The sequence below is a fragment of the Schistocerca serialis genome, chromosome 10 (genome assembly GCF_023864345.2).
Source record: "Schistocerca serialis cubense isolate TAMUIC-IGC-003099 chromosome 10, iqSchSeri2.2, whole genome shotgun sequence".
NCBI classification, from domain to species: Eukaryota; Metazoa; Arthropoda; class Insecta; order Orthoptera; family Acrididae; genus Schistocerca; species Schistocerca serialis.
In genome coordinates, this window is record NC_064647.1 from 166,057,906 (window position 1) to 166,076,255 (window position 18,350).

At 42.2% G+C, this 18,350-nt stretch overlaps 1 protein-coding gene across 8 annotated transcripts in view; it reads left to right on the plus strand.

Annotated features, from left to right (window-relative positions):
* Window positions 1-18,350, plus strand: part of LOC126424880 (zinc finger protein 501-like) — a 141,071-nt gene that overhangs the window by 42,640 nt on the left and 80,081 nt on the right. For all 8 annotated transcript variants that reach the window (XM_050087710.1, XM_050087711.1, XM_050087709.1 and 5 more), the window contains one exon: window positions 13,544-13,612. In XM_050087710.1, coding sequence (XP_049943667.1) covers window positions 13,544-13,612 — 69 coding nt within the window. The remainder of the gene's footprint in view (window positions 1-13,543; window positions 13,613-18,350) is intronic.

An 18,350-nucleotide genomic window follows, 5' to 3' on the forward strand; every position in this document is an offset into this window, starting at 1 on the left:
CTTATTTGTGCACTTGAAAAGCTCTACACTGATTGCAAGGCAAAGCTCTTTCTGGTCTTGACTCATGAGCCGCGGGATGTACTTGGCAGCAATACAATGCAGTCCGAGATGCTGTGTCAGTATTTCATGACATGATCCAACTGAAATGTTACATTCTTCTGCACTACAACCTCTTGGACAGTCAGTCTTCGATTGGCACACACAGTTTTGTTGACGTTCCTGATGTGAGCATCGTCGACAGACATCAAAGGGTGTCCCGATTGAGGGTCACCTTTACCTCCGTCTGGCCATTTTTAAACCCTGTGAGGCATTAGTATCACCTAGTATGGCTTAAGCACTCATCACCATAGGTTTACTGCATCATTTGGTGTGGCTCTGTAACATTTTTCGTGAGTTTCATGCAAAATTTAACACAGGTGCATAGCTCCTCTAACACTACCATCTCGAAATATGCAAACTATGTGACACCATGTTCTACTCAATACAGCACTGAACAATAATTAATGGACATACAACAGTGAAACTGTCGGCAGATACACATTAAACACTGGCGTGTGCAGGGATGCGAACTGCATTTCACTCCAAGACACCATTGGCAAGAAATTAGGAATGTTCCAGAATTCTTTGAACAGACCTCATAGTATGCAGAGTTTCATGTGATAGTTTGCATCCATCTTCAGATATCTTCCAGTTCAGTTTCTTCAGCATTTCTGTGATTCTCTCCCAGGGTCAAACAAACCTGTGACCGTTCGTGCTGACTTTCTTTGTGTATACTCAATATCCTCTGTTAGTCTTGTTTGGTACAATTCCCAATTCTTGAACATCATTTTAGGGTTTCGTATTCCTATAATTGTTACAGTAAAATATTTATGTGAGTTGACCAAATTCAACTGTGATTTATTGATAGTGTTCTACGGTATTTCATATCCCTATAAACTGTTATAATGAGGTATATGCGTGAATTGATTGACTCCAGCTGTGGCTTATTGGAATTGTAGGCATAGGATATTACATGTTTTCATTTTGTAAAGTGTACAATTTTACATTTCTAAACATTTAAAGAAAGCTGGAAATCATTGCACTACTTTTTCATCTTATCATTGTCTGACTGAAAATAAGGCAGCTTTTCTAAGGCAGTGTTTGAGTATAATCACATTATCTACAAAGTGTCCAAGATTACTGAAAATATTGTCTTCTTCTTATTCTTCTTCGTTTTCTGGTCACAATCTTCTACCAAGGTAGGAGACGAGATACTGGCAGAAATAAAGCTGTGAGGACGGGGCGTGATTCGTGCTTGGGTAGCTCAGTTGGTAGAGCACTTGCCTGTGAAAGGCAAAGGCCCCGAGTTCGAGTCTCGGTGCGGCACACAGTTTTAATCTGCCAGGAAGTTTCATTCTTCTGACTGGTTTGACACAGCCCACCACAAATTCCTCTCCTGTGCTAATCTGCCCATCTCAGAGTAGCAATAGCACCCTGCATCATCAATTGTTTGCTGGAGTCTCTGTCTTCCACTACAGCTTTTACCCTCTACAGCTCCCTCTAGTATAATGTAAGTTATCCCCTGATGCATTAACAGATGTCCTATCACCCTTTTCCTTCTTATTGTCAGTGTTTTCCATACGTTCCTTTCCTCGCCAATTCTGCGGAGATCCTCCTCATTCCTTACCTCATCAGTCCACCTAATTTTCAACATTCTTCTGTTGCATGTCTCAGAGGTTTTGATTCTTTTCTGTTCTGGTTTTCCCACAGTCTATGTTTCACTACCATACAATGCCTTGCTCCAAATGTACATTCTATGAAATTTATTCCTCAAGTTAAGGCCTATGTCTGATACTAGCAGACTGCTCTTGGCCAGGAATGCCTTTTGCAGCAGTGCCAGTCTGGTTTTTGTGTCCTCCTTGCTCCATCCAGATGTTACTTTGCTGCCTAGATAGCTGAGTTCTTGAACTACTTCTACTTCATGGTCCACAGTTGTAATGTTAAGTTTCTCACTGTTCTATTTCCTCTACTTCTCATTATCTCATTCTTTCTTTGATTTAATCTCAGTCCGTATTCTGTACTCACTATACTTTTCATTCCATTCAACAGATCCTGCAGTTCTTCTTCACTTTCACTGAGGATAGCAACGTCATCAGCAAATTGTATCATTGATATCCTTTCACCCTAAATTTTGATGCCACTCTTGAACCTTTCTTTTATTTCCCTCATTGCTTGTTCAATGAAGAGATTGAACAGTACGGGTGAAAGACTGCATTCCTGTCTTAAACCATTTTTTAATCTGAGCACATTGGTCTTGGTCTTCCACTCTTATTGTTCCATCTCGGTTCTTGTAAATGTTGTATATTAACCACCTTCCTCTGTAGCTTATCCTATTTTTCTCACAATTTTGGACATGTTGCACCATTTTACATTGTCAACACTTTTTCTGGGTCGACAAATCCCATGAATGTGTCTTGATTTTTCTTCAATCTTGCTTCCATTATCATCTGTGACATCAGAACTACCTCTGTGGTGCCCTTACCTTTTCTAAAGCCAAACTAATCATCATCTAACAGATCCTCAATTTTCTTTTCTATTCTTCTGTATATTATTCTTGTCAGCAACTTGTATGCTTGAGCTGTTAAGTTGATTGTGCAATAATTCTCACACTTGTCAGCTGTTGCTATGTTCGGAATTGTGTGGATGATGTCCTTCTGAAAGTATGATAGTATATTGCCAATCTCATACATTCTACACACCAATGTGAATAGTCATTGTGTTGCCACTTCCCTGAATGATTTTAGAAATTCTAATGGAATGTTATCTATCCCTTCTGCCTTACTTGATGTTAAGTCTTCCAAAGCTCTTTTGAATTCCGATTCTAATACCGGTTTCCCTATTTCACCATAAGGGTCTATTTCACTGCACAGGTGCACTACTGTGTTACATGCCTGTCTCTAAGCTATGTCTTGTGCTTCATACTGGATGCAGTGGTGATAGTGAATTCTAGAAGAAGCCGCCCATTACGTCCATTTTAATTATCCGGGCTGTTATGCCGTGGTCGGTTGATGAATTCTGTGTCGATTCCCAACGTTTCATCTCCGACTGCGGGAGACATCTTCAAGGGGGTCCGTAGCTCAATGGAAGGTCCAACACACCCACTGGCTCACTACTGACTGCCGCTAAATTTCGTGTCCGCGCGCTCCCACGCCGCGGCGTGACATCACGTGGTTTGAAAACATCAGTGCAATTGGCCACTGTCCGTTGCCGTCGATCGCCGTTGCCATCACCCAGTAGTGGGCGGGTGGTACACATCTTCTTTAACACCGGCATCCATACGCCGTTTAATTTCACACCCTCCTCCTTATGGTTGAAATTATTTGGGTGTTTAGCGATTTTGATTGCCTCCCTGTAGAGCCTTTTGTAATATCCGCTTGCGGCTGCTAGTACTTGCGTCTCCTCGAAATGAATATTGTGGTTCCCTGGCTGGAAAGCATGCTCTGCAACAGCTGATCGTTCCATTTCTCCTCTTCTGCAATTTCCTTTATGCTCTTCCAAACGTTTAGAAACAGTTCTTGTAGTGGTACCCACATAAACATCACCACAGCTGCATGGGATCCTATACACTCCAGCTTTTTCCAGTGGTTTGCGAGCGTCCTTGGCAGGCTTAAGGTATTCCTGTGTCTTTCTGGTGGGCTTGTAAATTATGGTAATATTCCGCTTCATCAAGATCCTCCCTATTCTTTCCGTTACATTTTTAACAAACGGCAGGAAAACCTTAGATTTTGCAGTAGCCTGTGTGGTGTCACCGCCAGACACCACACTTGCTAGGTGGTAGCTTAAATCGGCCGCGGTCCATGTAGTACATGTCGGACCCGCGTGTCGCCACTGTGTAATCGCAGACCTAGTGCCACCACCAAGGCAGGTCTCGTGATACGAGAGAGCACTCGACCCCAGTTGTACGAGAACCTAGCTACCGCCCAGTTGTATTAAGCCTTTCGCTCTCATTAGCCGAGAGACAGAATAGCCATCAGCTAAGTTAATGGCTACGAACTAGCAAGGCGCCATTTGTATCAGTGCCTATAGCTTACGAGTATTCAAGAGAGATGTATTCCAAGGACTAATTAAAAGATAAGTAATAAGCATCTACATACTTTTCTTCTTATTCATTTATAAGTTCTCATGTTCCAGACTTCACGCCCGTCTGCTTTAGCCGTGCGTGCCCTATCGGCTACAGCGTTAGTGTAGCTTGCATTTTCAGCCATCTAAACTTCACGGTGTCGGCCCAGCTACCGACACAACAGCCTGTACGTCAGTATGATTTCTGCGTGGCTGCCTCAACGCACGTTTTATTTCGGCGGACGAATATCCGTTCTTCATTAGTGCATTGTGGAGATGTTCCATCTCAGCGTCGAGCAACTCAGGTTCACAAATATTTCTAGCTCTGTCCGATAACGTCTTGATAACACCCCGCTTCTGTTGTGGGTGGTGGTTCGAATCCCGGTGCAAATAACGGTCCGTGTGCGTCGGTTTGCGATATACTGAGTGGCCCAAACTACCATTTTTGTTTCTAAAAACAAGCACATCGAGGAAATGTAACTTGCCGTCTACCTCCTCCTCCATTGTAAACTGAATTCTCGAGTTTATACTGTTCAGATGTTCGTGGAACCGGCTTAGTTCCTCCCTACCATGTCTCCACAGCACAAACGTGTCATCCACGTATCGGAACCATACATTTGGTTTTTTGCTGGCAGTACCTAAGGCCTGTTCTTCGAATTTCTCCATAAAGAAGTTTGCAATTACGGGACTTAGGGGGCTTCCCATAGCCACGCCATCCATTTGCTCATAAAACTGTTCATTCCACTTGAAGTATGTGGTCGTCAAACAACACTTAAACAGTTCTGAAATATCGGCAGGAAAAATTCGATCCAGCTGTTCCAATACATCATTAAGTGGAACCATGGTAAACAGCGATACCACATCGAAGCTGACCAATATGTCCTCCTGCTGGACCACTATGCCATTCAATCTGCTGATGAAATGTGTCGAATTCTTTATATAAGAGTCCGAACGGCCCACATGTGGTTTTAGCAGCGTAGTCAAAAACTTGGCTAACGAGTAGGTGGGCGAACCAATGGCACTTAGTATCGGTCTTAACGGCACATTTTCTTTATGAATTTTGGGCAATTCATAAAGCCGTGAAAGTCTACATTTTAGTATCAGACACCTCTACGGGGAGGAGATGTCAAGAGAAGTGTGATGCCTGGAAGGGTGGGGTGACAGAAAAGTGGGCATGGCACATAAACACAAATGGTAGGAGAATGCTCTTTAAATGTGCGAAAAAAAATTTTTTCAGCAAATTTAGAGTATTTAAATAAAACCTTAATCTATTGAAATATGATGAAAACCGAAAATTGATTGTTTTCGACCTAAACCAGGGTGTGGTCCCCTGTATTCTGTGTCTTGCGGCAGCTCGAGGACTGTCACACAATACTTCATTTAATTCTGAATGAATGAAAATAGACATCTCAAATTAAGTAAAATGTTTGTACATTTGGCTTATATTGATGTTTTTTGTTAATTATAATCAATCACCCTGTATAGCCTTGTACACAGTCTCCTACTGAGCCAGTGTTTTCTGCGCAGTGCTGCATCTAAGCTGCTTGCCCAGTCCTGTCCACCCGTAATGTTGTGCACATGTGCAGAAGCTGTTTACTCACTCTTGCCCACCTGTACCCGTGGGCATCCAGCTGAGTTCTCGAGCTGGAACAGCCTGTCCTCTCTCTTCTTTGTCAACTCCTGTTTCTTCTTGTATCTCATCATCAGACATCCTTCAGTGTACTCTTTCCACCTATCCACTCTTTCCTCTGCATTTAACAGTGGAATTCCCACTAAACTCTTAATGTTATCATCTTTCCTTTTATTTTCATCAAAAGTTGTTTTGACTTTCCTGTATGCTGGATCTGTCCTTCCGGCAGTCATTTATTTTTCAATGTCTTCACATTTTTCATGCAGTCATTTTGCCTTAGCATCCCTGTGCTTCCTTTTTATTTTGTTCCTAAGTGACTTACATTTCTATTTTCCTGAATGTCGCAGAACATTTTTATACTGCCTTCTTCATCAGCTGAAGTATTTCATCTGTTATCCATGGTTTCTTCACAGTTGTCTTCCTTGTACCTATGGTTTCCTTTCTGACTTCTGTGATTGCCTTCTTTCGAGATGTCCATTCCTATTGTCTATCAGGTCAAATATATACAACACGAAGAGCAAGGGTCGCAACACTCTTCCCCAGGGCACAGCAGAAGTTATATCTGCATCTGCCAATGATACTTCATAGAGGACAACATGCTGCATCCACTCTACAAAGAAATCCCCAATCCTGTCATAAATGTCACTTGATACCCCATTGATCATACTTTGTTAATAGCCATAGGTGTGGTACTGAGTCAAATGGTTTTCAGAAGTCAACAAATACTGCATCTACTGGGCTGCTTCAGTGCCTGGCATTTAGGGTGATATGAGAAAGGCTTGAGTACAGTTTTACTTCATCGATATTTCAAATAAGCATTCTGTTTGGCATGGAGGAGGCCATCATGTGTGAGATACCTCACTACATTTGAACTAAGGATATATTCTAAGATTCTACAACAAATGGATGCAAGTGATATTGGATCAGTTCTGCTACGCTTCTGGGAGACAGGTGTGATCTGTGCTTTCTTTCAGCAACTGGACATGGTTGTTCATTTGAGGGTCAAACTCAGCTGCAAGTTGACTGTAGTATCTGACAGGGATTCCAACGGGCCCTGGAACTTTGTTCAGTTTGAGTGATTTCAGCCATTTCTCAGTGCCACTGTCACAATATATATTTCACACATTTACAGTGGTACAAAAATTAGATTGAAACAATATTCCTGTTTTTTTAAATTTTTAATTTTTATTTATTTATGTATTTATTTTTGTAAAGGAACATTTGAAAACAGAGTTAAGCTTTTCTGCTTTTGCTTTGCTACTCTGTTTCAGGTCTTGTCTTGCTTTGTCTTTGAGTGATGGGATGCTAATTTTGGTGCAGTTAACACCTTTACATACAACCAGAACTTCTTTGGGGCTTGTGAAAGGTCTTTGGACAATATTCTTTTAGTGCAGCCACTGAAGGCTTCATGCATTGCTGTTTTGATACCCATATACATTTCATTCATCGTCTTTCTATCTATAGTCCTCCGCTTCATTTTACACCTATTGTACAGAGTAGTGTCTGTCTCATTACAGTGACTGTGTACCACAGAGGGTCCCTCTCATCATGAACTGTTCTAGTAGGTACAAATCGATGAAGGTGGATGGTCAACTATTCTTTTAAACTTGTACTACCGTTCTTATGCACATTCCTGTCAAGAGATAGTTTCTAATTCCTCATGAGATATGACAGTGCTGCCTTTTTATCCGGTTTGCTGAACATGTGAATCTTTCTACTTGTTTCAATGTGACCGTCTGCAAAAGAGCTAAGGCCTGTTTGTTGCTATTACATCCAATATATTTCCACCATGAGTGGACTTCTGAGCTATTTGTTGTAGGTAGATTTCAGAGAAGACATTTAGTAATGTTTTGCAAGATGTCTTGTCACACTTGTCTCTCACAAAACTGTAATTATCCCAAGTGATTGTTGCATGATTAATGTATTCTCTGATGCTGACAGTGTGATTAATGAATGTATGAGGTTTCCTCCCAAGTTTTCAGTTACATCTGTGGTTGAGTCTTGTAGGTGATAAGAAGATTGAGTTGTTAGAGTATGACCACCATTGATACTCAGTCTCTCCAAAAAAATCTCACATGCAGCTTCAGTTTCTACCTAGTTGGACTTGAGTTTCTTGTTTACTGTGATGAATACACCACACCATTTCCTATTAGTTGATCCTTCCAGTTTTCGTTGAAACCTCACTGTGTCACTTCTGAGCTTGAACCAGCTTTATGTTCATAGTATTATGTACTCTCCACTACTTTTCATAAGCACTTCAAACTCTGTCACTTTGTTGCAAATACTTTGGCAGTTATTCACTGAGATTTTAATACTCTTGCCAGTAGGTGACATTACATTGGATCTTACACCTACAGATCTTGTACACCTATCATTATCTGGACTAGACAGAGCGTTGTGCAATCAGAAACTAAATTTGTGTGCACGCCATACAGAGTCGTAGCAACCTCATATGGGTATTGCACACTGGAGCCATTTAGGGGGACTCTACAGATCTCAACACTATGGCACAAGTCCAGGAAGTCAGAGCATAGCTTATCTCAGAAGTTTTGAAGTCTCTGATTCAAGCCATCCCCTTGTCCCAGAATCAGGGAGCTATGATTAGCTCTGGGGACAATGTTGCAAATTGTGAGCTTTGTGAAAGCTCCATGGGCAAGTCTATCGGCTGTTCAGGCAGACACTAAGGGAGCACAGTTCAGCCAATTTGTTTCTGTTGCATAAGGAGGAACAAATAAGCCTGTCATATGGGCTCTGACATCCTACTTAGGTCACACCATTGTCTGGCAGAGAAGGATGAGAATTCTAATCTTCTCCACTAGTCACTGGAATGGTCTAAGTAGGACATCAGAGACCAGATGACAGGCTTCATTCATTCCTCCATGTACCATGGTATGAAGTTGGCTGCACTGTGCCCCTTCAGAAGCTGCTGGAATGCAACATGTTGAATGAGGTCCTCGGACACACACATTGAGTGCCCCTCATGTTCCTTCCCACACACTGCTGTCATTTCCTTAAGGGATACCATTATTTGTCATACATTTGAATTGCTGACAATAAGTAAACCCCTACCGTTTTGTGTTTGCTTCCTCGTCACAGGGCACAGCATGTTTCCTAACAGGTGAAGCGTGTCTCACTGGCTCAGATTCAGTTTCAGTGGAAGACAGCACTTCACATTTGTTGATTAGTGGGATGAGTATAGCACCCTGTGTTCATTTGTTAAGAACATTTCATTGAAACTGGAGGTACAGAGCAGTTGTGTGTTATTGAAATAATTTATTTTCCAGAACAATCACTCCAGTTTTAAAATGAAATTGTGAACTTTTGCCATCACTAGCCACCATCAGATCATAAAACAGATGTCATTGTTCAGTCCCATCATTGTGGAAACCACATTGCCAAATCAGTGTGGTTGTATCATTCAGTAATTTGTTTTAAATCCCAAGTTCCCCATGATCTTCGTATCCCCCGTACAGGATGCCTAGCTGTACCATTGGCGTGCTGCTCAGATTTGTAATGTTCGTTATCTGTAGTGCCTTGTCTGAGCCAAAAGTCTGTTCATTGTTCAAAAGACAATTGCATTGTTCGGGACAACTAGTTTTACAGATGCTTAAAAATTTGATTACCGTAGTTCTTGATTTATTGATTTCTGCTGCTTCCTGTGGTTTTAATTTTGGATGACAGTGGAATGAAGTGTAACTCAAAATGAAGTAGAATTATTTTTTTGTTCAGTCTGTTGCTGTCTGAGTCACTGTCTTGTTTTCAGATGATACAGCTGAATTACCACAAGTTTCTTGCACTAGTTTTGAAAACAGTTCATTTGGTTCATCTCAGGATATCTGAAACATCCAATGTGATAGGAACATGTGGATGCAGAATTGGAGAGTATTTTATTTTGCACTCGAGAGATGCCATGTTCTTTGTCTGACTACAAAATGTTGGCCACAGAGTACAAGTATCTCTTTCCAGCATGCTCAGACAGCTGCAGTTTGACATACAGTTTCAGCAGACATGATTATGTTCTCCATATTTATTATTACCTGCAAATAAGCCCATTAGATTGTGCAAAGTACTTAGAGGTGGCTATTTTCCTTCCTTTCTACCCACATTTCTTTCATTCTCTTCCTGTGTGTTTCCTTTCTCTCTTGAAACTTTGTTGTTTCAGTCTTCTCCTTTGGGTTTTCCTGTATTTGTTTATTTATTTATTCATGCAAGGATCATGCCAGATTGTTATGGATTTGTCATTATAACATAATGAAAACAGATAGATCAAATATATGTATGCACAGAATATGTAAGTATACTTTACGAGAATAGGACAGGGGGTTGGTTATGACCTTGCTGAAAGAACTGTCCTGGCCTTTGTGTGAAATGATTTAGGAAACTTATGGAAAACCAAAATCACAATGTCTGGACAGAGTTAACTCTATCATCCTGAATATGAGGCCAGTCTCTTACAGCTAGACTGCCTCATTCAGTTTATCCCTGTGGTACAGGGCTATTTTGATCATACTCAATATGCACAAGTTAATACAAAACATAATTTTGCACTGCATCATTGCACACACCATTTGAGGACTATTGGATGGTCAACATGTTGCCGTGTCCATTGCAATCCATTCAGTCTGTCTGGAAAGTTGATTACAGGCCATTAAAGGTGCTCCATGTAAATAGGAGTCTCCATTTTCTCCTTTCACCATATCGGATATCTGGAAAATTGAAATAATGGTCTCCTTTCTGTAATAAAGTATGTAGAACAGCATGTGAAAACTACAAGGATAATACACTACTATGCACAGCTTATTAGATCCTCACAAGTATACTGAATAAAAGGATACAAAAGTGTGCATAAAGCTTACTCTGGGAACATCAGTGTGGCTTCTCACCAGACACAGTAACAACTAATCAAATATTTGTGATCAGACAAATGATGGAAAAATTATGTGATATAATATGCATACGCACTTCCTATTGATTGATTTCAAACAAGCCTTGTCAGCATAACTCACCAAGAATTATACCAAAGAGTGGGTTTTCACTCAGTAATGTGAGTGGTGACCAGCTGCTTCCATCCGGCAAGGAGATGCTTGTGTGGGCACGCTGTGATGCTGATGACAGGTCAGAGGATGGGAGGCAACCTAATTAGGCCATGGCAGAGGCATCAGTGGTGCACCGTGTAGTGCCCCAATGGTGTACCACTGAGGGAATGGCCTCATGTTGTGACTCGGCCCCACAAGCATCTACTATTTCGCCACGGTGACTGCTGAGTGTGGGATGTGACCCACGGCATCTCGGCAGGAGTCTTGTCGGTCATCTCGGATGGCAGGTTAGCGGCCCTGAAGCTCGTGAGGAAGTCAGTGCTGGCAGAGGCTGGCCCGATCAGACCTCGATCCCACAGCTACTGTCGGTGACGCACAATGATTTCTTTGTTAGGCTCAACCCTGGCGTTGCGATGGTGGTGCTGCTGAACTCTAAAGTGTCTCTGCCTCAAAATTTTGTTCTATTTATATGGCTCTGGCATGCATTTGTTACACAGAAGCCTGATGCCCAGTCACAGAGTTCGTAACATGGATCTTGCCGCCGTGTGGTGACGCCAACATGCCCACTATGGCTATTACTGCTGTGCAGCGCAGTTTTCTACTGAGTGTGGCTCATTCATCTTGCAATCCTTCTGTGTACGTGCTATTTTGACCCACATGTTGTGACACTGCAGCTTCCAGCCTGCAGTTGCAGTTGCAGTATTTCATGGTAGTTTTCTTGCCACTTCTTCTTAATTTCACTAAAATAATATAATTTTCATAATATTGTTACATTCCATCCCGGATTTTCCATTCTTTAATTTCACTAAAAAGTGGATAGCAGCACTACAATACAGAGTACTGAGATAAGATGGTATATGTGGTAAACTGGCAAATCTAATCACAACAACAACAATATTAGGAAAAGGATAGATTGTGACTTACCAGAATGCATGCAGGTCTGAGCTGCCAGGGATGGTGGTCATGTGTAAATTAGATGTGCTTGTATGAATGTGTGTGTATTTTTTTTTCTGTAGTATTGGACTGAAAGCAAAATGTGTAACAGTTTGTTCATTGTGCCTGACTGCAACTTAATGTGTCATCTCTATGGTGAGTAGCAATCTATCCTTTTCCTAATATTGTTGATATTGCGACCTGGAGTGTCCATTGTTTAATCAGAATGACAGTGATAGAGACAAGAGGAAAAGTACAGATATTCAATAGGACAAGCGAAAGCTTTGTGTTTAATAAAGGAGTGTGGCAGAATGATAGTCTCTCCACTGTCTTATTCAGTAAAGCACTGCCTGGTGTACTAAACAAAATCAATAAAAGAAGCGTCATATTTATGAAAGATAACCAGATACTTTTATTTGCTGAGGATAGTGCAGTAGTATGGCAGCACACTTAAAGAAACATACTTGGCAGTGGAAACAGGAACATTAAAAGCCAGAAAATGAAATAAAATCTATGGCAATGCACACTCTGAAGCCAGAAGAACCCTTGAAAATCTAAATATAAATGGTACATGTCTCAAAGGAATGTCCTCTTTCAGTTACCTGGCAGCCCTTATATCAGTGGATAACAGTGTTGTAAAGGCTACAAGCAGGAAACAGAACTTATTTTGCGAGTCGACAGCTCTTCAGCTTAGTAACCGTTAGAACAATGAAACTCTTTATACATAACTCCATAGTTCACCCAGTTGTCACATATGGGTCAGAGGTATGGACAGACAAAAGATAACAAAAATAGCTTAAGGACCTTTGAGAAAAAAGTGCTATGCAAAATTTATGGTCCAATAAGAGAAGAAGAAGGCTGGAGGATATGCTAGAACACTAGGCTATAAGCATTAATACAAGGAAGAAATATAGTAAAATTTGTCAAATCACAACGTATATGACAGCTAGGACACATGAAGAGAATGACAGAGGTTAGAATACAGAAGAAAATGGTGGATGGTTTGATCCATGCTACTTGAAGAAGACAGAGAGACCTAGAAGAAAGTTAGTTGATGATATGATAGATGATATCACTTATATGGGAATCAAGAGGTGGAAACGAGTTGCAAAAACAAAGTAGCAAGGACGAAAACAGTAGAAGAAGCCAAGGATCATCAAGGGTTTTTTTTCCCCCTGTAACACTGCAGCACCAGCAGAAAAAGATGAATAATAAATGGAATTCCAAACTGGCTCTTATTCTGTGATTATATATCCATGTCTTTAAACAGGTCTTTACAGTGACCATGACTACTACTTTGAGTTATTATTGTTGCAGTCCTTTCCTGCAGTTTGAAAATTGTGCCAATGTTTTGAGCCTTTGATTCACAGAAAAGATTTTCGTTGCTAAGTATTGAGTGTATGTATGAATACTATGTCATCCCAAGACAGCGGCTGTTACAAACAGTTGAGAGAATCCTAAGAGCATAATGTATTTATGATATTCTTTCTGCCAGTATCTTCATGTGTTCATTCCATGTCAGCTGACATCTGTGCTCATCCCTAAATACTTTGTGGTACAATCTGTATCATTTTTGCTAAATGTGACAGATTTGTTTCCTCCCTTATAGTGAAGTTCATGCTTTTTTGTTTGTGTTCAGCAAGAAAGATAATATTAAAACTCCCATTTGGTAGTCCCCACCCCTACCAAAGAACTATTGTTTGCAAATTGCACCAAATTACATAGCACTGTTTCTGTACTTGTCATTTGCTGCCCATTGTAGAAAGAGAAAGAAATTGTGTGGTGGTCATGACATTGCTTAAGCATGTATGTGGACAGAAGAGTAACTAGGTGTACTTCTTTTCAGTGTCCGCAGGAATGGGAGGTGCCAGATGGCCACAATAGTACGCAGGATCCACTAAGCATAACTAAAGAGGTGAGTGCATCTTTACTTTTGTATTCTTCTTATGTTGCTGTAGATAACAGCATTGCATAAAATGGAATAATAATTTCTTTATTCATCTCCCATAGAACAATACAAAATGTGTTTTAGATTTTGAGCATATGTTAGAAATCATCTCATAACTTGGTGGAAACAATTAGAACACAATATATATGAATTTCTGATGAATTATATAGTGATATTATTTAATACTACAAAAACACTCATTCAAATCAAACAGAGGACAATCTGGGATCAAATAATGACAATATTCTGAAAAGGATAGATTGCTACTCACCGTATAGCAGACATATTGAGTCGCAGTTTGGAACAACAAAAAGTGTAAGCTTTCAGCCAAAAAGTCTTCTTCTGAATGAGACAACTCACACTCCTCCCTCCCTCCCTCCCTCCCTCCCTCCCTCCCTCCCTCCCTCCCTCCCTCTCTCTCTCTCTCTCTCTCTCTCTCTCTCTCTCTCTCTCTCTCTCTCTCTCTCACACACACACACACACACCCACACCCACACACACAACTCAAGACACACACGGCCACTGTCTCTGGCTGCCGAGGCCAGACTGCGAGCACTTGCGCTTGGTGGAAGAAGCAGTGTGGCTGGTGGGGTTAAGGAGGAGGCTGGGGCAGGGAGAGAGGAGGACAGCAAAAGATAGTAGGGTAGGGGTGGGGCACATTAAAGTGCTGCTTGTGGAAGCATACAGTGACGAGGTGGAGAGAGGGTGGGGCAGGTAGGTGCATTTTGGAGGTTGGAGGTTAGACATTGGGAGAGAGGGGGGAGGGGAGGAGGGTTACGGGAACATAGGGTATGTTACGTAGTTCCCACCTGCGCAGTTCAGGAAAGCTGGTGGAGGTGGGAAGGATCCAGATGACATAGGCAGTGAAGCAGTCATTAAAATGATGAATGTCATTTTGGGCAGTGTGCTCAGCAACTTGGTTGTCCAGCTGTTTATTGGCCACAGTTTGTTGGTAGCCTTCATGCGGACAGACAGCTTGTGTGTTGCCGTGGCCTCGTAGAATGTGGCACAGTGGTTGCTGCTTAACTCGTAGATCACATAATTGGTTTCATATGTAGCCCTGCCTTTGACTGGATAGGTGATGGTAGTGAAGTATGTGGTGGTGGTGGTGGGATAATGTATGGCACAGGTCTTGCATCTAAGTTCCCTATCTAGCACTAGAAAGCTCTCTATTCCACCAGTGCACCCACAGTCTATTTACTTCTGCCCTTCTCTGCTGCCCCCAACCCCCTGCCTCCCCTCCCCCTCCTCCACCCCCTACCGCCACCCTCTTTTTAACCTCCTGACTGCACATAGCTGCCATACCCACTCTCCACCTAATCCGTGCCATTTGAATGATGAAAATAAACATTTCCATTTTCCTTATGCCAGGCACACCCGATGGAAGGAAAATTATTGCTTTCAGGCACGTCACAATAATTTACTACTACTTTTTAGACAGAATTGTGGTTGAGTAAGAAATGGTCCTCGCCATTGCTCTGTGTATTGTGCTGCATACTGAGCATACTTAAAACTCATAAAATGTGCTGATGCAAACTGATATTGCACAAATGAGTGAAATTTAAGAATACTGTTCTCCTGATGAATTGCAAATGACAAAGAGCTATTGGAAATTATATTGTCAGACAATTTCCTTAAAAATATGTTCCATGGTCAAAAGAATTCTTTATTGAGGGTGACATTGGATGTTCCAGGTCAGATCTGAATTATATCAACAGTCTTTTTGCTGTCCTCTTGAAAGTCAGAGGTTTCATTATGTCCAGGCCAAGAGCACAACAAAAGCAATGAATTGATTTCTGCCTCTAATTAGAAACCGTTTCAGATGAATCTTACAATTTTCCTATTTTTTTTATTTTGATAGGCCGATTATAAGATTTCTGCCACTTTTTTAAATATTTGGTCATAATGTACTCAAAGCTGCAGAAACACTAATGCACTCATACTTATCACTGTCACTATTGTATGTGAATGTACCATAGCATTCATCTTTTTTCATCTTGAAATGATAAAGTACATTTTACTCTCAGTTCTTTCATGAGATGTTACTGATCAGCATTAGATGCAGCAGATGTGGGGATAACAGCAAGGTTCATCTTCATGTCAGCTATGAATTATTCCTGCTGTAGCTGCACATGGACTGGACAGTCCACACAAATGTATTTTTTCACTTTCTTCGCATCACTTTGGGCCTAGGAATCATGAACTGAGTGCCTTCCTCTTGTCAGTAGTACTGCATTACTCCTTTGTTTTGTGAACATTATTCTCTCAGCTGCCAAATCTTCTATCCCTCATACTACTACTACTCCCCGTTGGGTCCCGGTCCCTTTGTGGACTGTGGAGTGTGGGGTGTGGCAATGTGATTCGTGCCCAATGATGTGCGCTTCGTGATTTTCACCGTCATCCTACATTAATGAACTGCATCCGCTACAAGCAACTATGTGCGCAGTGCTGTCGCACTATTAAGGAAAGCAAGAAAGCATGCTGCATTTACTTCGCCAGCCTGTTCAGCAGTTTTACTCCATCCTCTTGTTTGGAGTGGCCTGCGCCAGCTTTCCGGGACTACCACCTACTCCCCGTCTCTGGTCTGACTGTGGCAAGAAACATCATAGTCGACCCTGTCAGTGTTTCCAATGCTTTATGCCGGTACTTTGCAGAGGTTTCAAGCTCCACCCACTACCATCCTGCCTTCCTTCCTTGGAAACAGGTGGAGGAGGCTCGTGCAATCTCTTTCCTATCTTTGAATCGAGAATGCTACAATACTCCTTTTACTATGAGGGAGCTTGTGCATACTCTCTCCTCATCCAAGTCTTCTGCTCCTGGGCCCGATACAATTCACATCCTCATGCTGCAGAATCTTCCTCCTGTGGGAAAATGCTTTCTCCTCCATACCTAAAACCATATTTGGACTGACGGTGTATTTCCCACGTTTTGGCGTGAAGCTATTAATGTTCCCCTACATAAGCCTGGTAAAGATAAATCTCTTCTTTCCAGCTGTTATCTAATTTCCCTTACCAGCAGCATTTGTAAGGTGATGGAAAGCACGATCAGTGGTCGATTAGTGTGGTGGCTGGAGTCACACCATCTTCTCACTAATGCTCAGTGTGAGTTCCGAAAGTGCCGCTCAGTGGTTGATCATCTCGTCACCCTTTCAACGTTCATCATGAACAATTTTCTGCAGAAGCGACAAACAGTGGCCATATTCTTTGATTTTGAGAAAGCCTGTGATACCTGTTGGCGGATAGGCATTCTACGTACTATGCACACATGGGGCCTTCGCAGTCGTCTTCCCACTTTCATCTGGGAATTTTTAACAGACCGAGTTTTCTGGGTACGTGTGGGTTCCTCCTTATCCCACACCTTTTCACAGGAGAACGGGTTGCCTCAGGGCTCCATACTGAGCGTTGTTCTCTTTGCCATAGCCATCAGCTCAATTATGGACTGCCTTCCCGCAGGCATTTCTGGCTCTGTTTTCGTTGACGACTTCGCTGTTTATTGCCACTCCCAGCGGATGTGTCTCCTACATCGCTGTCTTCAGCATTGTCTGGACGATCTCTTTTCGTGGAGTGTTACAAATGGTTTCCGCTTTTCTGCTACCAAATCCATTTGCATCAACTTCTGGCGGTACAAGGTGTTTTTCCACCGTCCTTGCGACTGGGCCAGAATGCTCTCTCGTTCGTGGATGCAACAAAATTCTTACGGCTTACATTTGATAGGAAACTCAGTTGGTCTCCCCATATGTTCTACCTGGCTGCATTCTGCACCTGGTCCCTCAGTATTGAGTGGTACCTCTTGGGGGGCTGACCAGACTGTCCTCCTCCGCCTCTATCAATCTCTTGTCCACTCCAAGTTGGATTATGGAATCATTGTCTACTCCTCTGGACGGCCATCTGTATTATGCTGTCTAAATACAGTACACCATTTGTGGATCCGCCTCACCACTGGTGCCTTCTGTACTAGCCCAGTTGAGAGTCTCTACACAGAAGCCAGTGAATTACCACTGTCATCCTACTCAGTAGGTGTCGGCTTTCTTCCATGCCAGACCACCCAACCTTCGACCCTTTTTTTGGTGACATGCTTGACCACCAATACGAGATGTATGTTTCTTCACTGCAGCCCCCTGGCATCCACTTTCGTCACCTGCTTCAGCAGTTGCAGTTCACACTTCCTGCCACTTTCCGAATGTGTGAGAGCCCTCCACCACCTTGGCTTCAGGCACAGGTTTGTGTTCATTTTGACCTCAGCTTGTTGTTGAATGATTCAACTCCCAAGCTGACCTATAACTGCAGATTTATTGAACTTCGCTCACAACTTGCCGATGGCATAGTTTTTTACGCTGATTGTTCCAAGTCTGCCCACGTTGTTAGCTGTGCTTTTGTCATCGGGGATGATAAGTTTCAATACCAGCTTCTCGACCAGTGCACAGTTTTTACCGCAGAGCTTTTTGCCCTCTATCAGACTGTTCACTATGCCCAGAGGCACCAGCTCACTTGCTGTGTGATCTGCTCTGACTCCCTCAGTGGCCTGGTTGATTCAGATCCAGTCCACCCCATCGTTCGATGGATCCAGGACTGCCTCCATTTGTTCCCAGATGGGGGAGCCCAAGTAATGTTCATGTGGGTTCCTGGCCATGTTGGTGTGCCTGGGAATGACACTGCTGATGCTTCAGCCAAGGCCACAGTCCAACTCGGTCGGCCCACCTCTTACT